Here is a 26,585-nt window from a genome sequence, read left to right as displayed (position 1 = left end):
CATGAAATATTGATGATCAAGTTACTGTCTAAAGCTCTTGGTAATTAATGTTAGAATGTTCAATTTTTTAATTTTCCTGATCTTAAGTCTTTAAAGTCTTAAGACTTTAAGTCCTACTCTTAACATCTCATAATAGAAATGTGACCCTACTAATAGGACACACTAGTTTTCCATTCCCCTTTATGATCTCTTCTGTTCTTTCACTGAACTTAAGACACGGCAACATAAAACATAAGTAATGTCCTCCCTTCCACACTATCATCTAAAAAAAGGTACCACCAACCAATTCTCGAAAATGCTTCTAGGTTAAAGATTGGAATTTTAGGCGGTAGAAAAGCATCTGAATCTACTTGTCAGATATTGAGCTTTGTGGGGATAAATTTTAAGTCTTAGTGACCTGGATGAAGATCCAGCAAAGAAGACATAGAAGAAGCAGTCAAACAAGTAAAAGTAGTATGAAAATCTAAAGACTAGAAGGAGGGTGATCTAAAGGAATCAAAAGGCTGCAGAGAGGTTGAGAAGGATGAAGATAAAGAAAGAGACAATAGACTTGTCAATTAAACCTCTGAAGGGAAAAAAAAAAAGGTCATGGATAACTTTGGCGAACAATTTCAGTTGACAGATGAGGTCAGGAGCCAGACTGCAGACTTGAAAAGGAAAATTATTAAAGATGGCCTTCAAGGACTTTAGTCACAAAGAATAAATAGGAGATTGAGGTACTACATAGATGAATCAAGGGAGAGTTTTTTAAAGTGAGGAAAACAGGAGTATAGAAGCAACTGAATATTTTTTTTCCTATTCTTGATAAATTTTATTGGCAATATATTCATCTCTTTACAGAAGAACTCAGCCCACATCCTAGAATGTAGACCTCTGGAAAACAAGGAGAAGTGCTCCATGTAAGTAAGATACTAGGGAGAGGAGCTAAACTGTAAATTTCTCCATACCAAAGAAACAATAATATGGACAATACTGGGGCAGGAAAGGGAGGGGGAACCAAGTTTTCTGGTCTAAGAATACCACAACCCAGAAAGCAGAGCCTTCTAGAACAAAGTATAGATGGAAGGGGAGATCTACTGAAGAAGATGGGATAGAATTTACTTGTGCACAGACGGGTTTGCCTTGGCAAGGAGGACCAACTTTTTTTTAAACCCTTACCTTCTGTCTTTGAATAAATATTGCGTATTGGTTCTAAAGCAGAAGAGCAGTAAGGGCTAGGCAATTGGGGGAGTAGGAAATAGTAGAGAGGGATAGCAAGTGACTTACTTGCCCAGGATTACACAGCAAGGTAGAAACTGAGGCTACATTTGAACTCAGGACCTCCCAATCTCTAGGGTTGGTTTTCAACCCACTGAGTCTAGCTGCCCCTGTGACTAGCTCTTTAAGCCAGGTAAGGGACACTAAGAAATTTGAATGTGAAATGAAGTTCTTGGTTTCAAACCACCCCCCCCCCACCCCACCCCACCCCAGTGAAATGACATAATTTTCTCAGCTGGAGAAGAGTGCGAAGACATGAGACATTTGAGGATAGATGAAAGTATATAGATAAAAGCTACTGTGGTAAGTGAAATAGTAAATTAGGAAGGTGTAAAAGAATTTCCTTGCTGCAGTGAGGGTTCAGTTGAGATTGTGCCACAAGTTTAGTGGACTCAATCAGCAAGGTTTTATGATTTCCATCAGCTTTATTTGGAAGTATAATGGAAGTTAAGTGGATAACAGGCATATTCCAGAACTAAGACTTGGCAGGGCAAGAGCAAGAGCTGGGATAAGAAGGCAGAGGATTCAAGATAAAAGGAACTGATCAATATAGAACTGAACTGGTTGATCAACAGGTCAAGATGCAAAAGGGAAAAATGTAACCACTGTTAAGTATCATAGCTTGGTAAGGGACTAAAGAGGCAAGAGATTGAAGATTACAGTGAAGATAAAGATTTGGGGGGTGGATGGGGAGAGGAACTGCAAAGGAGAGGTGGGATGTCAAAAGATTGTTATCAAACAAAGGAATTTTAGAAATCATGAATGTGGAAGTGAAACATTTGTGCATGATGTTTAACATTAATCTATGTAGGGCTTTAAGATTTTGTTAGTCTCACAAGAACTAAGTCAATATATTTTGAAGTTAAATCATTTTAATTCAGCCCCCTATATGAAAAAGGGGTATTTTGTTATCTACCTATTTTTTACAATAACTGCTATTTCTAATGCTCCTCAATACAAATCTTTAATAGATTTAAATTCTTTTTTAATTCTTTCTTCACATTCATAATATTTAATGTTAACCTCATTCCCATTAAAGCAAATTACTAACAACTTAGCATACACTGGTGTTAAGGTCTGGGGACCCTTACCAAAGAGTCCAGAAGGTCAATACTAAAATGGTAATTTCTAATAATGCAAATATCAAAATATACAGTTCATGCAAAACTAAGTTCTTGGGAAGGAGTTCTCAATTTTAATAGTGTGCAGAGGTCCTAGGACTGAAAAATGCAAGAACTACTGGCATAGACTATTTCTGCTCTTCCTCACCCCAAGGAAAAACTGACTACACACATTTTAACTAGAATGCCAACTAAAATTTGAGAACATTTTATCCTTTAGGAAGCAACTACATTCTTATATGATAAAAGTTTTCTATGTATTTGTGAAAGTCTAATTTTGTCAGCAGTGGTATAGTGAGCAACTAATCAGAAATTATCTCCAACAAATGATTATTTAAATAATGACATTAGGGGAGCTAAAAACTATCTTCTTCAAATGGAAGGAGCCTCAGTTAATTAGTACTGAACAAGAATCTTCTAGTTAGTGGTCATCCAGACCACCCACCAGCAAGGGGAACCGATTTCCTCCTGATGCAAACCATTCCACTTTTGGATAATTCTAGTTATTGGGAAGTTGTTTCTTCAAGTAAATGCAACAAGTATTTATTGGAGCAATTCTACCAGTTTCCAGGCACAATTTTACCTTCTACAGGATTGCCAATATGAAGTCTAAATGTATCTCTTTAATTTCTACTCATTGCTTCTAGTTCTGTACCTTTCAGGACTAAGCAGAACAAATTTAATCTTCTTACCTTCTATCTCAGAATCAATACAAAGTATTGGTTCCAAGGCAGAAGAGTTAAGAGCAACTTGGATTGGATAAGTAACTAGGGTTAAGAGGTCACAAGGCTAGGAAATGCCTGAGGTCAAATTTGAACCCAGGCCCTGCCCTCTCTTCACAGAGCCACCCAGCTGCCATTAAAGGGAAAGGAGATGAGATATTTGACAATTAAAATGATGTTAAAAACTAAAGATATAATTTTGTCAATGGCAGTTTCCTTAATTTTGAAATACCACCATCCAACTAGCCATCAAGGTTTACAACCGGGGAATCATGGAATCCTAGATTTATAGCTTGATGGGTTTTCCAAGTAGTTTACCACTAGACAGATTCAGTTTACAAGTGCAGAAATAAAGGCCTAGGAAAGTTAAGTGATTTGTCCACAGATCACAGGTACACTAAGAGGTAAGCACTTTGACATTAAATATAGCATGTACCTTTTTATTATTCTCTTTCTCTAAACTCCCCCCACCCCAAATAGTTATAAAGTGTTGTCAATTCTACCTCTATATCATGTCTTGAATTCACTTTTTGAACTGCTTCTATTCAGTTGATTCTTCACCTTTTACCTGGACAATTACAATTAACCACTTAATCCATCTTCTTGCTTCCAGAAGCTCCCTTTCCAAGGACCTTGCATTCTAAGCTGCCAAAATAATTTGCCTTCAGATCAAAGCTGACCATGGATGGACAACCTCTATCCTGCAGTAGACCATAAAGAATTCAGTAGAAGAGACATTTGAAGCTCTACAAAATCTAAGTCCAGTCAAAATGAATTGTTCTACTTCAGCATTTTTTTGATAGATATTCCCCTGGAGGGCAGAAGTGCTGAGGTGCAAACTGCAATACTTTTCTCTAAGCTCTAGGATCTCTAGTAGCTATATCTCATTTTAAATTACAGCCCCAAGAGAAGAAAAGGCATTGATAAGCCTGATCAAAATGAAGTGACTAAAAACAATGCCAACTAAGAACAGATGAATGATCAGGTGGGATAGCTGGTTTGTTGTTTGGTTGTGTTTTTTTTTTTTTTTGGGGGGGGGGGGGGGGGAGGTGGAGAAGTAAGTGTGTAATAATGATTGGTGCCTCTAGGTCCACAACACTGTCTTTTAATATGGTTCCATCATTGGCACATATTGAGCGTTCTTCCAGGTATTGACTACATTGTTTTATAGACACATATTCCTAATTTCTATTTACACATGGATATACAGTCACTGATACATTGTTACAAGGAAAGCCTAATCTGGGTTATGAACGTAGTCTTTAATAAATCTCTACTTTAAGATCTGGCATTATATATCAGTCAACAGCAGATTTAACATTACACTAGAAAAAAAACTTATGCTTAAGTTAAACTATATTTCTATATTAATATTACTTATACATAGCTTGTTTAAACTATATACATATTCATTCTATCTTCTGCTGCAACTCCTTTCTTCTCAACTCCCAGAAGAATTGTTCTTTGAACATAAGACTTCTTTTCCTTTTGTTTTTCTGCAGGGCCTACCTAATACATGGAAATTATTTAATAAATGATGTTTCAAGAAACAATTCTAGGACAAAGCAGAGGCCAACTAGGAATTGCATTCTTACCCAATCAGATTTAAAATCAGGATTATATCCTTCATTTTTTACTGGATTTCTATATAGTTTTTAGAACCATAAGAAATCTGGTAAATTAGTAAGTATTTCTTGGATTGGACATTGCTCAAAAAACAATACTACACATATTAAAAGATGAGAGTATTATTGGATATCATGCACCTATATTACATCTCATATCAAAAGAATTGACTGTTATTGACATCCAATTCCTATCACTTTTCTCATTAGTGGGCATGTTCAAGTTCCAAGAGTATGCTAAAATTATTTGGGTGCCATAAAAGGCACTGTTTTTCTAGTGGACAATGTAGATTATAAAAGATTTGCTCAAATCAAAACAGAACTTGAGAGGCAGCTAGGTGGCTCAGTGGATAGTCAGGCCTAAGTAGGAGGTCCTGGTTTCAAATCTGGTTGCGACCCAGGACAAGTCACTTAACCTCAACTTTGGGTAGCCCTCACTACTCTTCTGCCTTTATTGGTTCCAAGACAGAGGTATGGGTTTTAAAAAGAATTTGATTTACATTTGACAGATGAAACAATAGCTAATGTACCTATCCTAATTCTTAAAAAAAAATATTGACAGTCCTAAAACCATTAGTCAAAAGGTTATTGGAATAAAGTTGAACAGGAAAGAGAAGTGTTTCAATGAGAGAACTATATGCCTGCCCTCACATGCAGCATGCTAGATAAGGAAGACTATGACAAGTCTTGTTTGAGTTGCAGGATGCTGTATCAACTAATTTCAAATTCACATCTGTCTTTGTGTGAACATTTAAGTCCACATAGTAATTTGATCATTGAACATACATAACAAATTCAACAGACTTGTTAGTTATAAAGAATAAGTTTTTTAGATCAGTAATATAGCAACTCCCAATTGTGTGAGGACCGAGAACTCTGATTTCAGTCGTTTTGGTCTTAAAATTGCTAGCTTTATAATCCCATAAAATAATTTATGCTCTTTTACAATTTATAACTTGGCATTTGCTACCTACCATCATTTTTGGATAGTGATGTTTCAGTTCATAATGTTTGAATGTACTTTTTCAACAGCTAAAAGCTACAGATATGTAAACAGTATTTAAAATTCATCATGGTAAAATTCTTATGTACTTTTTTGGGGACTGGTTTTTATAAATCGGACTATATAACCAATCACATGTCTTTAAGGTACAATGAACAATTAACTTATAAAAACTGCATGATGCCTTTCAGTTTATATTCTTATGCAACACCAAGCAATTTTTAAAAATCTTGATGGGGGAGAGGTTCTACAACTCCCCTCAAACCTGTCAATACAAGTGCAACTATAACATAAAAGCCTTCCCTGGTTTCTCTTCCAAATTATTTGTATTTATAGTCAAGTATTCCCTCCTAGTTTATTTCTTAACTTTTTTCTTTCATAGACCATTTTGCCAGTGCCTTTGGACCCTTTACCAAGTGCTGAAATACAAAGGATACCAATTGCATTTAGAAGGTATAATTTTTTACCATCAAAGTTCATAGACCCACTCTAGTGGGTCAGTGAAAAGTCTTATTTATCTAGTACATAGACACACTTGAAATTTGTTTGACAAATAAAACTACATCATCAGTCATGCTTCCCAGAAAATCAGAATCTGAGCTGTGAAAGGAACATCAAAGGTCATGAATTAATAACACCCACCGTCCCTCATTTTATAGAGAAGTAAACTGGAATCTTAAATGTCACAGGACAATCAATCCAATAGCAGAGCTGAGGCTAGGAACAATCAAATCTCCTAAAAATCCAGTCCCAAGCTTATGGTATAAGTTATCAAAAGCCCAAAGACACCCCCATCCCCCCAAGTAGATAAGTGGCAATTTATGAGATGGAAATTTTTGAAAGGAGGAACAATTAAGTACTTTGTACTTATGCTGAATTATAAACCCAAGACAGGCTAGTTAAATTTATAGCCAAATACTAAATTAAACTCCTTGAACTCATACGAGAATTTCAGTACCCCCCATAACTCATGTCTAACTAATCTTTAAATGTAGTGATCTTATGAGAACATCAAAAGAACTAAAGGAATTGGGACAGCAAGTATTCAATTGTGGGAATTGAGTGAACTATACTGACTTCATCTTGTGACAATTCTGGAGCAAATTTAGTTCCTTTTCTACTCAATTATGGGCCTACTCCAAATTCTGCCTTATGAGAAAAGTTTATTTAAACTGTGGGAATTCCCTGAATGGCTGGGAAACTGGACTACCTATACCTACTGTTTTAGAGACCCTGGATTAAAGTCAGATCCTAAGATTGAAGTAAGGAGTTTTCTAATAACCATATATCTCAATATCTTATCTGAAAACTGGCCCCATATTGATCAGTCATTGTTTCCATGTTCCTTTCATTTTTTTTTAAACCTTTACCTTAAGTATTGGTTCTAAGGAAAAAAAGTGATGAGGGTTAGGCAATGGAAGTTAAGTGACTTGCCCACACAAAGGAACATGGAAACAATGACTGATCAACATCTTACTAATTTTTTCTGATAGATATGGTTAATATATATACAACATTGTGGTTGTCTAGAATTTAGTATAACAGCAGTTTTGGTCCTCATTCAAGGAGAGTTTAATCCCCCCCAAAGTATTGCAAAGATCTCATTATGGTAATAATTCTTATAATACTATCCTATGTTTAAAAACCTTGAAGAGACGGGCTCTTGTAATTTCACTTGTTATTTTATTAGAGGAAGGCATGACTCACTATAAAGTATTCTTCTAGATGCTAAGTAAAAGAAGCCACATCACGAGATAAACATGAAGTTCTCACTTTTCAGTTAATGATTTCTGCCTCATTTATCATGTCCAGAATGGAACTCATTTCCCATTAGCTTGCCTCTCTTCCCCACCTCACTATTTTCTACATTCTTGCAGTCACTTAGGCTTTATAAGTTAACTTTGATGTTGTTTTGGTGCCCAACCACCTCATATCTAGTCATAAGCAAGTCCCTTAAGTATAACATGGGCAAATTTGATTTAGTATCTAGAAAACTCCATGTATATTCAATAAAAAGATTTTCCACAAATGGAGTAAGAGACTTTTGGAGTGAGGTGCTTCCATTATTCAGCTTATCTTTGGAAATTGGAATAAGCTCATAGGACCAGGTGACTTCACTGAGGGACCTTTTTCACCTCTAAAATTTTTGAAGAATCTTAAATCTGTCATCACTGCTCAAAGTATACTTTTTCTTTAGAGAGATGCTTAAATGACAAAAGTGATTCTTAAAATATCCATTATGGTTAAAATTAAAATTTATATGACTACAGGGGGCAACTGGGTGGCTCAGTGGATTGAGAGTCAGGCCTGAAACGGGAAGTCCTACGTTCAAATCTGGCCTCAGACACTTCCCAGCTGTGTGACCCTGGGCAAGTCACTTGACCCCCATTGCCTAGCCCTTACCACTCTTCTGCCTTGGAGCCAATACACAGTATTGACTCCAAGATGGAAGGTAAGGGTTTAAAAAAAAAAATTTTATATGACTACAAATATAAGAGGAAACAGCCTTTATTCATTTAAAAAAAAAACAAAGAAGATCAATACAATAGTAATAATTAGGCAATTGATTTCTAATTTAATGAAAGGTTAGAGATTTCCAAGTTGTGGAAGGGGAAAGTGTTAATAGGTGCAGTTTTCTTAATTCAGAAAAAGGTATCACTTTTTTTCTTTCCCTCTTATCCCCCCAAATTGTTGTAATTCCCTTTATATAGGGTGTAATGTTTTATTATACTTCTAGTAAGAAAATGTTTAAATGTATAGGCTACATATATAGAATGGTTCATTGGGGAGATCTGACATATTAATCTCCTAGAAAACCTGAGTGAAATTTTAACATGCTGGTTTCCCAAGAATCAGGGGGCTGGGATTGTATAGGATAGTATTATAAGAATTATTACCACAATGAGATCTTTGCAATACTTTGGGGGGGGGGGGGGATTAAAGTCTCCTTGAATGAGGACCAAAACTGCTTTTATACTAAATTCTAGACAACCACAATGTTGTATTATCAGAAAAAATTAATAAGATGTATTCTGGAAGGCTGAAACTGGAGATTGACTTAAGTCTTTTACTGGTAAAACATTATTTCCCACTTAAGTGATTCATAATATCCAACCTTCTAGTATTGGTTAGGTTTTCTTAAACTTTTTTTAATTAATAGAATTTATTAATATCCCAATCCCTCCCACTCACCCCATGACAGAAAGCATTATCTAGGAAACTTGACTTGTTCATACAAATTATGTCTTTCATGTTTCTACCTTTTGGTTCACACTCTCAGAGGTAATATTCACAATTGACTCTTCAAGTATTAAATCTGTTGCTTTGTATGATGTTCTCTTGGTTCTTCTATTCATTTCATTAATCATTATTCCATGTAATTCTTTCCAAGTTTTTTTAAAAAATTAGCCTGCTTATAGTTTCTTACAGCACAGTAGTATTCTATTACAATCCTATATCACAATTTGTTTAGTCATTCTCCAATTGATGGACATACCCATAATTTCCAGTTCTTTGACACAAAGAGAGCTATAAATTTTTGAACATTTAAGTTCTTTTCCTTTTCCCTCAAGTCCCTTGTATGACAGATCCAAAAATGGTATTGCTGATTCTAAGGGTATACAATTTTATATCTCTTTGGATATAATTCCAAATTCACAGATCTACCAAAGTATTAGCATCTCTTTCCCCCCATATTCAAACATCTTGTCATTTTGCCATTTAGTCAATCTAATGAGCGCAAGATCAAGATATCTTAGAACTGTTTTTGTTTCCATTTCTCTAATCAACAATGATTAAAGCATTTTTTCATATACTTTTATATGGCTTTGATTTCTTCATCCAAAAAAAAAAAACTGTTCGTATCTTTTGTCCATTTATCAATTGGGGGATGGATTTTATGCTTATAAATTTGACAAAGTGCTCTATATATTTTAGATATGAGACCAAATCCCACCCCACCAATTTTCTCCTAATCTTAGCAGCATTTGTTTTACCTGTAGAAAACTTTCTAATGTAAAGTACTAAAAATTATCCATTTTACATTCATAGTGTTTTCTATCTCTTGTTAACTCAAATGCTTCTAAGAAAATGTTCCCCATTCTTCTAATTTACTTATGCTATCTCCTTTTGCTTAGATCATGCATCCATTATGATCTAATCTTAAAAGGGTGTGAAATAATTGGTCTATACCTAGTTTCAAGCAAAGTAAGTCAGTAGCCCCAACAATTTTTACTAAGTTGTGATTTCTTATCCCAAAAAACCTTTATCTATGGTCTTGTCAAACAATATAATCTTTTATTATATATCACTGTCTGTTGTATGTCTGTCTTGTTCTACTGATCTACCTTTCTATTTCTTGGCCAGTACCAGACAATTCTTATAATTACTGCTATTATTATTAATTTTACGAGTGCTGTATGGCACTGACCCTCAAACTTTCCATAGTGGGAACTTTCAAATGGCCCATGACAAATAGCAATACAGGAGCTCATGAGATCTGATTCTAAGAGGCAAGTCACATAATTTTCTTAAGTTTTCCAAGCAGGAAAAAAGCTAGCCACCAAAGCCAGTGACTATCACTGTTATTCTCTAGATACCAAACACATATGAATACAGTTACAGATCAATGGCCTTAAACACAAAAATCCAAATATAACTTCATTACAAATTGCCCAAGACATGGAACACATAACTATAATAAGAGTATTGTTGGGGCTGAATTTAGTATAAGAGATGGTCTGGCAGGGAAGAGACTGTCCCCCGAAATAAGGGTGTGTTACTCCCCAAGCATCTTATGAAAGAATATGGATTGTATTTTCTCAAGAATATGGATTGTATTTTCTCAAGTTGGCAAGTAGGTAGTATAGCAAAGAGAATGAAGGCCTAAAGCTAGAATCGGCCAAATTCAACTGTGACCCCTAGACAAGACACTTAACCTGTTTGCTGCCTTTAAGTTTCAACTGCAAAAAGGGGAAGGCCTAGTACATAGTAGGTGCTTAATATTCATTAAAAAAAAAAAAAAGGTTAAGTTGCCAGTAACCCATAAAAGTCTACCCCTACCATTATACAGACATACAAATTAATCTGATCTTCTATATTGTCGACTTCTTAAAGATTAGCTTAGAAATCATTTAAAACGCCATTTTGGGGCAACAACAACAACAAAAATCTTTAAATTTCAAAACAACTGACCTAATTAGAAACTTGTATCTTAATATACATCTGCCAGAAGATATTTCCAAAACAAAATGCACAAAATTAAAAGAAAATCACTTATATTTAAAGTTATTTTTTTGAAGTTCTTAGGGGAGTGAAGGGACACCAGAGAATAGGAGACTGCAAAGTGACTCAGTGAACTGAGAGCAAGACCTAAAGATGGAAGGCTCTGGGTTCAAATCAGACCTCAGAACTTCCTACCTGTGACACTGGAAAGTCACTTAAATCCTCACTGGCTAGCCCACAGCTGAGACTCTTCTGCCTTGTAAATGATACCAATACTATTTGATTCTAATACTATTGAGTTAAAAAAAGTTCACAGGTTCAGAACCCTTAAGATGAAATGTTTTTGCCAATGCCACAGAACCAAACTAAACTGCTATACTTAAACCAACAAGGTTAAGTAAAAAAAAAGAAAAACAAAGGCATATTTTAAATGTTAAAAGAAGAAAATAAATACTCCCTAGACCCACACAAAACCAACATTTTAATGCCTATTCAGTACTAGTACTAGGTACTGAAAGGAGTAATAAAAACTTATTACAAAACTAGCCAATCATGAATAGACCAAAACCTTTGAATTAGAACACTGAATTACACATAAGCCTGAGAGCAACAAGGGACCTCTTCAGTCATCTAGTCAATCCCTTCACCACCAGAAGGGGAAACTAAGAGGCCTAGAGATGAACTGATTTGCCCAAGGTAAGATAGATAGGTTAAATAGCAGGACAGGGATTCAAACACAAGTCTGGAACTGGAACTCTTTCTACCCTACCATATTCATGTTACTTTTAAGGCAATATCTCAGACACTGTGTGTGTGTGTGTGTGTGTGTGTGTGTGTGTGTGTGTGTGTGTGTGTGTGTTGGGGGGTGGGTGGGTATCAATAGGGCATAGGACAAGGACCTTACCCTCCAATAAAATTCTCTGAACATTATAGCCCCCACAAAACAAACAAACAAACAAAAAAAAAACAGAGAAAAAGCGTTTAGTACAAATGCTGAATAGAAAATCAAAGGATTTGGTTTTTGAGGACAGTAGGATTTAGAAAAAGGGAAACTAATAAGGCATATAAATTGGGGGAAAGCATAGAACAAAAGCACTAAAATGTCAATTAATAGTATTATCAATTGGGGTAGCTAGGTAGCATAGTAGAGAGCACCAGGCAGAGGGGTCTGGGCTCAAATTTGGCCTCAGACATTTCCTACAGGTGAGACTTAACAAGTTACTTAACCCGGATTGCCTAGGCCCTCCCATTCTTCTGTTCTAAAATTGATACAAGGACAGAAGATAAACTATTAACAGAAGGAAAGCATTAGAATTGTGATGGTTTGGAGAAGTTTTCTAGGGATTTCAGTTTGGATAAGAAGTCAGGGAAAAGAGCAGAGGGAGACAGCTAGAGAAAATGCCCTGAGCTGAGATGATTATAGAACTGTCAAAAGGATAATGTCAGTGGATCAAAGTCTAACTATTAGGGAATAAGGTAGATTAGAAAGTAGAAGGGGGCAAGGTTATAGAGATTTGAATGTTAAACAGTGCATTTCTATTTTATCCTGGTTCAATAAGGAACCATTAGAGTTTATAGGGGTTGGAGAGTGGGGAGACAAGACACTGGTCTAACCTGTGCATTAGGAAAATCATTTTAGTGGTTGAATGGAGGATTTGGAATGGAGAATTTTGAGGAAGATCAATCTACTAAAAGAGATATCACAACAGTCCAGGAATGGGAAATAAGAATTCCAGAAAGTAAGAAGTTGATTAAACAGCCTCTGATCTAACACCTTCAATTTACAGATGGAGAGTTGAGACACTCAACAACAAGAGAGTTGGGCTGCATGAAACATGTAACACAGTATGTGACAAGTGACAGCTCTGTGGTATGAATTAAGAACTCCAACTTTCTCTTATACCAGATTTGCCCAGGCTATATTGCTCCTTCTATTAAATCATCTTGCCTTGTTACATTCTGGAAGCAATACACACCACCATGAACAAAATACTACTGGTTAACAGGATGACTATGTGTCATATTTGGGGATGGGGAGAAGAGGGATACTTTTTTATAAGATTATTTTAAAATAATCTATATTTTGACCAACCATGACCCCTCCTCCCCCCAAATGAGGAAACATCTACCCCTGGGGATAGAGGAGAAAAATAGTATTTCAGTCTATGGGAGCCAGACATATAAGGAGCAGCTATAGGCCCTGGGCAAGTTACTTAAACATATTTATGTCTCAGTTTCTTCATCTGTAAAAGGCGCTGGAGAGAAATAGCAAATCACTCCAGTATCTTCCTCAAGAAAACCCCAGTATGGACATGAAGAATTGTACACAACTGAAAATGACTGAAATGGGTGCGAAATATTTATCCTTTTAAACTAAATAAAAATTACAGGAAGAGATCTTTAAGAGGCTCCTTTATAGTCCAACCCTTTAGTTTACAAATGAGCAAACTTAGGACAAAGGGCTAGTCTTGGGAAATAGGAAGACTTGTGGTTCAAATCTTGCCTGACATATACTAGCAGTATTATCAGGATTAAACCATTTTAACCTCTTGGGGACCACTGGGAGGTTCTCACACCAATGAAATCCAAGGGAGGCACCTTCCCCCAAATGAGTAGTCATCATGTATCTCAGAATCTAGTTGCCCACTATATGGTACACAGGATACAAAGAAAGGCCAAAACAGTCCTTGATCTCTAGGAGTTCACAATCCAATAGGAGAGAAAACATGCAAACAATTATGAACAGGACAAATTAGAAATAATCAGAGGGGGAACAACCAGAGAAGATTTCTTGAAGCATGCTAGGAAAATCTGGATTCCTGCAACATTATCCTAAGAATGAATAGACAGCACAGGAATACACATAAGAGGGCCACTAGGTAGCATAGTGGATAAAGAGGCCTGAAGTGAGGAAAACCTGTGTTAAAATATGGCCTCAGACACTTGCTAGCTGTGTGACCCTGGGCAAGTCACTTAGCCACATTTGTCTTAACCTTCCCATACTTTTTTGTCTTAGAACAGATACTTAGTACTGATTCTAAGGATTTTTATATTAGGGGTGAAAAGGCAGCACACAAGGGTTTTGGATTCAAGAACCTTTTCCTAAATTAAAGCATTGAACAATATGCAAAGAAAAAAATTTCACAAAATCATAGGAACAAATTTAGAGCTGAAAGAATTCTGAGGGGGAGTGGAAAGAGAAAGGAAGGGGGGGGGGGGAAGACAACTCAACAGACCCTTTAAGTGCTCACTGCTATGTGTAAGGTTCTTTCAATACACCCAGAAGCAGTCCCCATTTTAACAGAAATTACAACCATTGTCAAGAATTTCCTGCTCTTTTCTAACCAAAATCTCTTTGCTAGAAAGATAAGGATTACATTTTTTATTAGAAATTAAATAAATGGGTTATTAGGATATATAAATATAAAATTAAATATACACACATACACCTTTCCATGTAGTTTCCCCAATAACTTTCAAGGTCGACAATTTTGGCCTTAACCTTAAAAAACAAAAAATTCCTACTTAGCCACTTTTCTAGCTCATTCCTAAAATGATCAAGTTCTTGCTATTTTTATGTAGTAGTGGGGTCTAAAAAAAAAAAGGAAAAAGTACTCTAAAACGGAATTGACCACCACTATTAAATAAAACAAAGTAGAGGTAAATGCTGTGAAATAAGGTAACAATACTGCCATACTGCCAATCTCCATCACACATACTGAGCTCATCCTTTTTGTTTCAGATTCCCTTAATCACTCTCTTGACCAACTCCTAGATTTGCCATGAAAACCAAATGACTTCTGTGGAAGTTGCTTATCCCTAATGGTAGGAGGTATTCTGTGCCTGGTTGTCAATTCCTAGAATTGAAGGGTTCTTTCATACTTTTTAATAATTCTGCATAACCTTCAATTGTTGCAGTCTTGGAGATAGATGATGTACATCATATAATTAAAGTAATTTATATTTAGTAAAGGTCTAACTTCTGCCTCCCTTCAGTATTCTGTCCTCCATCAATCAATCAATGCTCAATTTACAGTTCTTGGTAGATTCAACTTTATGTACTCGATATAAAGATTTCATCCTGGTCCATAACAAATATAACTACTTTAAAAAGTCACCACACACATTTCCCCCTCTATATCTCTAGTGAGAAGAGGAAACCAATATACAAAGCAAATAGATGTGGAAATGTAAGCTAAAGTTAAGTGTCCATGGGTGACTTGACTGGCTTGTCCTACCTAGTCCAGCTAAACTTTATCCAATACTTATAATACACAATTAAAGTAAACCTTCATAATTAAATACAACAAAACTGTGGTAAGGTAGTGAGCAATACTGTCAATCTGTACCACATACAGAGTCTCTCTCCTTTTTTTCTGATTCCCTCCATTGGCCTCTTCACACCCAGATTTACCAGGAGAATCAAATGACTTTTTGCAGCAATTGCTTATACCTAATGGTAGAAGATATTTTGGACTTTGGAGGTTGACTTCCTAGAACAGAAGAATCTTCTCATACTTTTTATGTACTATCTACTTGATAACTATTAAATGACCAGAATCACAATATAGCTTTATTCAGAAGGCAGTGTCATGCAATACAATTTAAACTGTTTTCCAACAGTGCAGCTAATATACATTTCTTGTAGGAATTTAGCATTTTTCCATTTAGTACTTCTTACTAGAGGATGTGTTATGCATATACACATATATATCCCACTGCCCTGCTTTTTGAGATCACATTTGAGAGCAATTCGGAAAAATTGGAAAGGTAAAATGAAATGAGACTGATATAGGCCTTCAGTGCCAAGTTTAGTTTAAACTATCCTATAGAGGGGGCAGGTGGGTAGCTCAGTGAATGGGAGGTCCTAGGTTCAAATCTGACCTCAGACACTTCCCAGCTGTGTGACCCTGGGCAAGTCACTTGACCCCCATTGCCTAGTCCTTACCACTCTTCTGCCTTGGAGCGAATACATAGTAATGACTCCAAAAAGGAAGGTAAGGGCCCCCAAAAATAAATAGAATAAACTATCCTATAGATAAACAAGTGACAACTGTTTCAAAATAATTCATTTAACATTTTGTAAAATATGTGCAGAGCACATTGTACACTGGTGATATAAAAGATAAAATACTTAGTCCCTGACCCAAAGGCATAATAAAATATAAATTTTATAAGGGAACAGGAGAGGAAGATAGGTAAATATGTTAGAAATCAAGGAAAATTTGAGGACAGTGTTCTTGAGGGGAATCTGGGAATAACAAGACCAAGATGAGTCTTGCAATAGGTGCTATACTTGATTGATTTCAGAAATTAAATCTATGGGAAGGATGTCCAAGCAAGGAGAAGAGATAAAATACAGAGAGAATATTTTTTTTAAAGGGCAGAATACTTATGGGCTTTAAAAAGCAAAAAAACCTTGAGCATATAATTTAATATTTACTGAGTTAGTCTATTATGTACTCAAGGAATAGGAGTAAGCACTTGGGGGGTTGAAAGTAGAGATGAATTAAGGAAAATTCATAATCCAGAATATTGATAAAAGTATAATTAATGTTAGGAAGAGAAACATTTAGGATGGAATCTTCACAAGTCTCCATTGTTTTCTTGAGCTAGTCTCAAGATTTTTTTTGACAGGTGGATAGTGTGTTTAAAAAAATGGAAGAGTCCTCAAGGGCACACTATGACCTTTTCCCCAGGCTATTCAAAGAAAAGCAATAAAGACCTCAGCATCTAGCAGGAAAACCAGAAAGCTAATTGTTGATCTGTCTACCTGCTACTGACAAAAGGAGGAATATCAGGATTCTTCTGCTCCTGCTATACTGCTCTCTACAGCCATAAAATTCTTAAGAGGGCCAGGACCATATCTACTTAATTTGACTCCCACACAGCTAAACAATCAATATATGATGCTCTTGAAGTCTCTTCACTAAGTTTTGTCAAAAATTCAAAGGGGTATCGATCTCAAATCAAACATTCTCTAAAATACAAATGACAAATAAAAATCAATTTTACAATGGGCAGTTGGCCCCAGTTTTAACTTCAGTCATTTTAATGTACTAAACAGTTTTGGAGATCAGATCTTATGATGAAAGGGTCACTACACAAGTTTATAGCAACAGTGATGAATTGAGCCCCTTTCTTTAGATATAATGTATGAGAAAGATCAATAGCATATTTTCATAACCTGCTCAAAAAAACTTTATAAGCTACAATATAAATTTGGCAATAAGATAGTGAGGACTTTTTTGGTAAAGTTTTTATTACCCTAATATAGCAATCTCAAAATCAAAGACAAATATACAGCATAGACAAGAACTGAATTACATTTTAAAATATTAAACCCAATTAAGAATTCAGTATCCAATAAATCAAAGGCCTCAAAGATAAACACATTTTTAATAGTAGGACAATAGAGAAAATCTTCATATAAACACTCATCATCTTGAAAATCTACAAATACCTACCTGGAAAGGTAGACTGTCTGGTTAGTACAAAGTGCTATGTGTTATCATGATTAATTTCATTAAAAATTTAGCTGCATGCTGATTTGTTTTATGGAAATTTCCAGTTAAAAATAAAATCTTAATCTAGCAACTTCAATAATCAAAGAGAAAATCAAGTCTCAACATAAATGAAAATATTCAAACGGGACACCCAAGTAAATGAAACTAATTCTTAAGATATAAAGATGTGCACTAATATTAATAGTTAAACCATCATCAGAATGCTTAACTCATTTTCAATTCAAGCTTTAAAAATTACACCTCAATAATCCAAGGAAACAACATTGAATTCCTTTTCTTATGTTTTAGGATACAACTCTCCATATAATTTTTTTTTAAGTCACAGCTCCAAGGGTTCCTCTGTATCATGATTAGCATAAAAATGTTACTTGTCCTTAAATACCCAACAGAGTTTGATCGCACAAACCCCCCAAATATCCTCCTTGTGCTGGGGACATCAATTTTTCAGTACACAAATTATTCTCATACATATGTATCAAGGGCAAAAATTTCAATAGTTTTATGAACATTAATTTTTTATCCTAATGAATTTGATAAGTCGACAAATTTGATTATGTGCCACTCTTCGAGCACAAGAACCAATTTTCAAGGTGCTAAATTGGTACAGAAGAATTATTCTATCAAATTCTACATTCTCTAGACCAGAAAGGCACTTTGATGAAACAAACTTTTCTTAGAACTAAGTTCAAAATGAGTATTTTGGTTCTTACCTCACCTCAACCTACATGGAAAATTAATATTAGGTGTTCAGAATCTTTATCATAGCTAAGTGATCAAAATACCACTTTCAACACTCAAAAGGAGACAGTTAAAAGGCAATAGTAACAATGTGGATGCCAGATAGTTTTCAGCTCTGTGACTCATTTTATTAACATTACATCAGCTAATCCTGGGAGGGGTACTATAGCCACGAAACTCCTATTATAAGTTTCTTACATAAAGTATAATACACAAGAATTCTAGCAAACCCACACAAATACTTTTAAAAGAAAAGCAGGTATACAAAGCCTCTATACCAAAGTCACATTACTATATAACTATCTAAATATCAATTTGTTTTCTATCCCAGGTACCAAATGACATGGCTAGTGTTAGGAGTTGGAGACAAACTGCAAAGCTTTAAATTCTTTTAAATAAAGGTACCCTGCTTCCTTTTCCACTCTTTCCTCCATTTGAAGACATAAAAAGAGCATACAACATTCCATAAAAAATGTCAATCCTTTCTCTATTTTACAGAAAACAAAAACCAGAGGAAAGCATAGTCAAGCTTAGTATAGCTGATGTCCTCTACAACACAGAAGCTAAATTGAATATATATTTATTGATTCTCACCAGCACATCATTGCAGATATCTCTTAGTTCGGTCTCAATTTTCTCTCTGTATTCTCGGGCCATCTGCTGTTTTTTCTCAGCACCTTCCGTCTTTTGCTCAATACTTGAAACGACCCTCCAAGATGACCTTCGGGCCCCTACGACATTTTTGTAAGCAACAGAGAGAAGATTCCTCTCCTCATTGGATAATTCAGCTCCTTGCTCAGTTACAGACTTCATGCAGGCTGCCATGTCATCATATCTCTCAGCCTGCTCAGCCAATTTGGCCTTCTGCACCAGCTCATTTTTATCCATGACTGAATATTCTGAAGGAAAAAAGGTTTCAAGATTAAAAAAAATTAAATCTAAACTTGGTGGAGCAGTATCATTGTAATTAAGTTGTCACAATAACCCAAAAGGTATACCAAATTTCCCAAAGCTAATGGATATGAAAAATTTTTTTAAATGATCAGAATAAAATAATTATAATTTATCCAGACAAATTCAAATTTTGAATAGCCCAGAAAGCTTCACAAGATGTTCATCAATTAGTTGTTACAATGTCCTATCAGTCTATAAAAATCTGAATTATCATTTGAAGTCAAATGCTCAAAATTGCAGTTTCCTACCTAATCACTGAATCAAAACCTAGCAGAATTGCTAGTAGGCTGTCTCAGATTACATATAGGCTACATTTTGTATGTTTAAATAATTAGTTGCACCCTTCCAAAAACAACACACCACTTTTACATTGGTTCACATTCATTCTAACTGGGTTATTTCTATTTACTGCCATAATACTTGTTCCCCTCCCCACAAATTTTGTACATGTACTAGTTTTGGTAAATGGTTGATATTTTATTAGAATTTTGCTACAGAATTATGAAATTACTTTTTTGGGGGATCACCTTAAATATATGACAACCATTAAAGACCAGCAAAGTGTACATAACTGGTTTTTTAAATGAGAAAACATTTTGTAATTTTTCCCTTTTTTCTCTCATTCAACTTCTCCCCTAATTCTCAATTTACCTTCTGAATTCTTTTCCTGAATATACTTAAGAGTACTCCAAACTAACTAAACAATTTTAAGCAAAGATTATTTTATAGTTCTTTTGGATTAATGAAAATTTTAAGTTAAAAAGAGAAGATGCATTTTCCAACATCATGAAATCAGAATCCACTGTTATCTTCTCACCCTCTGGCAATGAGAATCCCTAAATATCAATTAAAAAAAACAAAAAAGGTCCCTAGTCTTAAAATAGATGTCCACTTCCCAAAAATTGTTATGTATATTTAAAGTGTCTACATTTAACTTGAAGCAGTTTTAGCTCCTCTTCGACTTCAAACATTAGGACAAAGATATTTTTAGGAGCCTAATTTCACTTAATGCCACATTAACAATCAAAATAGGTATTAAATGTGCACATCCAAAATTAATTGCAGAACAGAGTTTATTGGACTGTCTTCCAACCCCTAGGATCCAACGGAAGTGGAGGTTCTTACAACTAAATAAAATGGTGCTTGAGGCATTACTTCTTCATGGCCGCACCCATCGAACCTGGACAGAACAAGGGTTAAAACCAGACCTCAGAGCACGACTTTAAGGGGATCGAGGCCGAGCCCCTCATATCTTCCTAGCCTGGAAGCTCCTCCCGGTCCCTCCCAGGTTAGAAGCACAAGTCCCCTTCTTCGCCTCTCTTTGTCATGGCGGATCTGTGTCACCGAGCCCAACCCACGGATAAGAGCGTTAATTCCCCCCTCCAACCAGAGCCAGAGGGAGGAGCTGCCCGCGCCCCCGCCCGAGGGGGAGGGGGCGCCGCTCGGGCCCGCCGGACTGCGCGACTGCAGCCCCAGCCGAAGCGGAACCACTACGAACCCGGTAATGGACACACCCCACAGCAAGTGATATCCGCCGAGGCCGCCAGTCCTCGCACTGCCCCATTTACCGAGGTTCTAAGGACACAACAGCTGCAGCAGGTGGGGGGTGAGGGCAGATGAACCACGCCCAGGCAGGCAGAGAGCCAGCTCTACCCCGGCATCCCGGAGGCAAGTCAGTCAGGCCCCGAGAAATCAGGGCAGAAGTCCATTAAGACAGTGGGCTTTAGCGCCCCTCCACCGCCCCCACGCCCGCGCCCCACGGAAGAAGCCGGGCCACAGCCCAACCCGTCCCCTACCTATCTCCCCGACCCCACCCGATTTCCCCCAGGCCATTCGCCAAGGCCTTAGTAAGGCGAAAGTAAAAAAAAATCAAGACTTCTTTCCTCCTCCACCCTAACCTTCCCCTCTCCCCGCGAAAATGCAAGGCTTTTCTCCTCCCACGGGCTTCAAGCGAGGCAATTCAGCTCCACTTCAGAATGTGCAAGCCCCACCCCAAAACCTTCACTCTCGGGGGGCGATTATCGCCCTCTTCCCATCTTCCCCCTAACCCATACCAAGCCAGGGGGACAACCCGCAATCTAGGCCTCGGCTGAGGACTGCGACCTCGCTCCTGGGCTACCTGCCTGACACCTCAGAACAGGCACAGCGAGGACGCAGATCTTCCCCGGTCCCCTCCCTCTGCAGTAGCACTACTCAGCGGCTCGACTTCGGCAGGGCCACCCCCTCCCACCTCGGCCCCCCCCCCGGGTGGGGGAGGGCTGGATCCCCCCCCCCTCCCGCCGCCGCAGCGCCCGCCCGCCGCCCGCGAGCAGAGCGATGAGCCTGCGCCTACGAGAGCGAGGGAGGGAGGGGGAAGGAGTGGTTGGGGGAAAGGGGGAGGAGGGTGGAGAAGAGGGGAGGGGGCGGCCTCACCTGCGCCGCCGCTGCTGCTACTGCAATGCCCGCAGCGGCAGAATAATTATCTCGGGAGGTAGCAGAGCAGAGGGAGAGGCGGGGACGAAGGAGGAACAAGGGAGATTCTTTTTTCATTTTAATCCCCCCCCTTTTTTCCGAAGGGTTGTTAGAGAGCAGGATTCGAGGCCACCCCCGCCGGCCGCTCCGCTCCCAGCGCCTCGCGGGCGGACGCCGGTCCCCGGGGATCTCCGGGGTGGGCGCGGTTTTTTTTTTTTTGGTGGGTGAAGGGGGGAGGGGAGCGAATAGGGGCAGATCTGGGGCCGAGTCGTTGAAAAACTGTTGCTCCCGAAATCAGTAGCCAGAGGCATTAGCAAGCGCGGCCCGACTCCAGCGGAAGGGAAGCCGCCGCCCCGTCTCCGCCTAAGGAGACTCCGCCTCAGCCCAGCACTGCTACCGCCCGGCCAGGCGGCCAGACCGGGAAGGGAGGAAGGAGGCGGCCGGAGGGGTGCGAAATTTTTTTCTCCCTCATTCCACCCTTCCCAAGATAGGAGTGAGAAAAGTAAAAGGCCGGGTTTCGAAGATACCATCGCTTACCTGTGCCCGGAGTGAGTGGCGGCGGCGGACGGACGAACGGGGGGTTCAGCGGTCTCTGGGCGGCGGCAGTGGCAGCGGCGGGGCTGAGACTCTGTCCCTATATCTCTCAGCTCACAGGCTCCAGCCGCTCCGCAGACACGGGGTTTCCTCCAATCACCAGCCCCGGCAGCAGGGGCACCACACGCACGATGACGTCAAACGCTGCTATGGCAACCGCTGATTGGTGCCCACCGCTCCAGGGCCCAAGCGCAACCGCCGCTCCCCGGCGCGCGCGCGAGAGGAAAAAGCGAACGAGCGGGACTAGGGAACGCGCGCGACCCGACTCCTACCCAGCCCCCACCCCTCTCCTCCCCTTCCCTGGTCCCGTGAGCGCCTGCGCGGGCCGCAGCACTCTCGCTCGCCACCTCTCCTACCGCAGCCCAACCTCACTACCCTTTTCTCCCCCGCCCCCACCGCCCCTGAAACTCCTCCTCCTACCCGCTAGTGGGAATGACTGCTGCCCCACCTTAGCCTCTCGCTAGGTCCCTCAGCGCCTGCGCCAGTCACTCCCTCTGGCCGAGGCAGCGGTTCAGCAACATCCGGGCCTTTCAAACTCTACCTTTCCGCCCCCCCCCTCCCGCTTCCCTCTTCCTTCCCCCCCTCCCCATCCAGCCCCCCAGCCCGCCAACCCTCCCCCCACTTTGCCGCAGTCACTGCCCCCGGGGCTGGGTCTAGGGACAGGTTTGTGTGAGCTGCCCCCTGGCTCCTGCATTGTGATCGATCTGGGGTGGGGCTGAGGGTAGGGTGGGGGTGGGGCCCCCCGAACGATCGTGGGGGAGGGGCGGGAGAGGTGCTTCGCCCCTCCCCCTACGCTCTCCATGGGGCGGGGCCGGTTTGGTGAGGCGGGGGCGGGGCAGACCTGGGGTAGTCCTCTCCTTCCATTTTTTCCCCGCTTGGTCATCCCATCCCCTCTCTTCTCCTCCCTTCCTTTCCCCCTCCCTTCCCCTCCCTTCTTTTCTCCCCTCTCCTTTCCTCCCCTCCCCTACCTCTACCCCACCGGCGCCGCTTTACCTGCTTGGCTCGGGGAAAGCTGCCTTGTGACCTTTTAAGGCTAGAAAAGAAAGTAAGGAGTCCAACCCCCTGAGTGAGCGTTGAGTGACAGGGAAATTTTCCAATCCGGATTTCGGGAAATAGGATTGACTACTAGGAACGGGCCATGGGGGTGGGCCTTGGGCTAAGGTGGTGAGGAGGAGGAGGAGAAGGAGAAGGAGGAGGATGGAAGAGGTTTAGAAAGATGAGACTGAAGAGAAGGAAGAGGGCTTCTGAATCCTAAAAGACCCTAGCCTACCTGAGCTGGAAAGCAGAAACTTTAATAAGAAGTAATAATGCGAAAAATAGGTTGACCGGATGGGTCTCCTTCTGTAGCCTGGCCCTAGGCAGAGTGTATAGCCTTCTGTTTATTGTAGATGGGCATTTACGTACATCTTCAGTTAGGCCTTTTGATGTCATTAAGTCTGACTAGGATAAGGCTAGCATTTCTGGTGTTCCCAGGGCCAGTAGAGGCCACAGGAAATATTGAGAAAGTGGGTCAGAGGAAAAGGGCAGCCAGTGGGAGGAAGTGGTATTGATGCCACAAACATGCCAGCCTTAACTAATAGGCCTTCCGTTGGGGCAAAGGAACTACAGCAGAGAGCTTAGGGAATTTTAAGATGTGTTCTTTCAATATAAAATTGAACTTGTTTCTTTTAGTATAAGTGGACTCCTAAGGAGAAAGTGCAGCCTCTGGCAGTGTTGTCTAAGAATGGTCTTTAAAACCTTTTTCAGAAAGAGAGACCCAACTTTTACTTTCTGTCTTCATAAATACCTTGGCCTCAGCAGTGGTGAATTTTTAGACTTGCTACATCTACTCCAGTATCATAATGCCATGAGTCCTTCCTTTTCTTGTAGGCACTGGTCACAGCATCTGGGGCCACCAGGCAGTTTCAGAAACTACCCAGGGACCATTTGTTCACAGTTGGTACTGAAATGGTAAAGTTGTAGAACTAGTCAAAAGTTACCACTGATGAGCCCAATTTAGTTGGGGGGTGTATTTTTCTTTGAGGTCAAGGTTCAGCTTGTGGGCTGTTTAAATCACCTATAATAGCTAAATGAATTCTGAGAAATGACTCATTCAAAGTGAATAATGTTAAAAAGGTCTAAATTATTTCTTAAATAGTGATGTCAAATTGTTAATCGTTTCAGAGTAGGCCATAGGAATTTGATAGGTATATGAAAGGTATATTGTCTTTTAGTGGAATGCTTTCAAATTTGTGTACAGAAAACGAGTTTTATTTTTAAAAAGGTACCCATTTATTGACGTTACTTTTGGGGAAAGGGGAGGAATTAACTTTTATATTATATTGAAAGTGGCCATCCTATAAGTAAGTACTTTAGCTGACTAGAAGAACTGACATTTAACAATAAAAAGATTAAGCACTTGCAGTTTACAAGATAATAAGTATCATGGGAGGTAAAGCTCAATTTCAATCAATAAACACTAAGTGTCTACTATATGCAGGGCATTGAACTAAGCTCAAGGGATAAAAAAAAAGGCAAAAGGTAGTCCTTGCCCTCTAGGAGTTTACAATCTAATAGAACAGACAACATACAAACATATATACAAAACAAATTATGTACAAGATAACTAAGAAATAACCTAGGAAAGTACTATAATTAAAAGGGTTAGGGAAAAGCTTCCTGTAGAAAATCAAATTTTAGCTAGGACTTAAAGGAAGCCAGCCTGAGTTTAGGAGGGAGAGCATTCTAGGCATGGGGGAACAACCAAAGAAAGTATCCAGAGTTGTGAAATGGATTATCTCATTCACCAAACAGCCAGAAAGCTGGTGTCCCAGGATGGAAGAGCACATGTCAGAGAGTCAATTGTAGGAAGAAATGGTGGTGTGGGTGGGCTAAATTATTTACAGCTTTGAATACCGAATTTAGTATTTGATCCTAAAGACAATTAGGAATCACTGGATTTTTTTAAGGGGGGGGGTGGGATGGTGTGACATAGAGGGACATATGTTTTATAAAATCAAGATTATTGCAATCTTCAAAGAGTTTATTACAACTTAATGGGGGAAATAATGATATATGACAGAAATATATAGAAAGTTAAATTTATTAGTACTTCAAAAAAAGGTCTTAAAGTTAACAGAAATTAAGAACAGAAAGGCAGATTAAGGGCTCCAAATGAGAACATAAATAAATTAGATAACTGGCAAGAGGTGGTTTCCTAGCAGAAAATATAGTTAATTTGCCTACATTTGAGCTAGAAGAAAGAGAAAAATGTGCCTTGAAAAAAGAGATTTGTAAGGTGTGGTTGGGGCAATGAAATATAAAAGATTTGTAAATCATCTATCCTCTATTTTAAATTCTTGATCTATAAAACTGCATATTCGTGCCTTTCCATCTCCCAAAGTTAAGGTGAAATAAGCAAATACATTGTAAAATGATTCGAAAGGTAGAATTTTACTCCAGAAATAAAACTACTAATCAGTGCCTTTAGCAGGAGAGAGGCTGATCCACCATATATTCCCTCACTAATGTCTATAATCCCTTACCTGATACCACCCCCAGGATTCCTCTCTAGGTCTCACTCAGTATAGTCTTGGTAAAGAAAGGAGGGGGAAAAATTACTTTTCAAGTGGGAATCAATAGATTATTCAGATAGAGCTAGTGAGGTAGGTCATTAAGGTAGTTTCACTCTAAGAACCTATTATTTATACAGGTATATCCTTCAAAGATGCTGTTAATCATAAAGGTAAGAAAACATGGGTGAACCAACACACATCCTTCACCTATTACTCAACAAATTCAATTCTATATTAAATAGTAACTAAGGCTCTAGGCTAAGCATTGAAGAAGCAAGGTCCTTGAGCTTATAGTATAGTGGGGAGAGGACAGGCAGAGATATGACAATATGTCCAAAAGTATGCTACAAGGTAAGATACATGAGGCAAAGTAAATGTTGGCCAAATGTTTGAGAACTTTAAGGAGGAAAGCCTCTGGAAAAAGTGGCATAGGGGTTGGACCTTAAAAGAAGGAAGAATAGACTTAATGGATAGAGGTAGGAAGGGGAGGGTATCTCTTCCTAAAAATTGGGTATGATTGTAAGGTTTGAAGATGAGAACTGTTGAGACTAGGATAGGGTAAATGATTTAGTTTGACTTGAAGATAAAATATGTCAAGAAGAGTAGTACGATGTAGGCAGGATAGGTAAGTTGGGGATGGATTGTGGAGGACTTTGAATGCCAGAATGAGTAGTTTAAACTTTATTTGGTAAGCAGTGAGAAACTGTTGAGAGTAAAAGAATGACATGTTTATGGTGGTGTATTATTAAGAATAGACTGATTAAGAAAGGGATATCAAAAACAAAGTTGCAAGGGGAACAAAGGGTATTTTGGCCA

General features: G+C 38.8%; 1 protein-coding gene across 8 annotated transcripts in view; it reads right to left on the bottom strand.

Annotated features, from left to right (window-relative positions):
* Positions 1-23,363, bottom strand: part of YWHAZ (tyrosine 3-monooxygenase/tryptophan 5-monooxygenase activation protein zeta) — a 46,774-nt gene extending 23,411 nt beyond the window's left edge. The window contains exons 1-2 of one of the 8 annotated variants that reach the window (XM_007488164.3): positions 23,209-23,363; positions 18,811-19,115 (exon numbers count right to left, since the gene is read on the bottom strand). In XM_007488164.3, the coding sequence (XP_007488226.1) occupies positions 18,811-19,104 (294 nt within the window). In that variant the 5' untranslated portion in view covers positions 19,105-19,115; positions 23,209-23,363. Of the gene's footprint in view, positions 1-18,810; positions 19,116-20,295; positions 20,660-21,224; positions 21,444-21,582; positions 21,810-22,158; positions 22,355-23,208 lie in introns of those variants that run through there. The other 7 variants (XM_001380109.5, XM_056823252.1, XM_056823250.1 and 4 more) reach the window with 7 other exon arrangements.
* Between the last annotated feature and the right edge of the window lie 3,222 nt (positions 23,364-26,585).

Source organism: Monodelphis domestica, chromosome 3, assembly GCF_027887165.1.
Source record: "Monodelphis domestica isolate mMonDom1 chromosome 3, mMonDom1.pri, whole genome shotgun sequence".
Taxonomy (NCBI): Eukaryota; Metazoa; Chordata; class Mammalia; order Didelphimorphia; family Didelphidae; genus Monodelphis; species Monodelphis domestica.
Note: the sequence above shows the minus strand (reverse complement) of the source record. Positions and strands in the feature narration are given on the sequence as shown.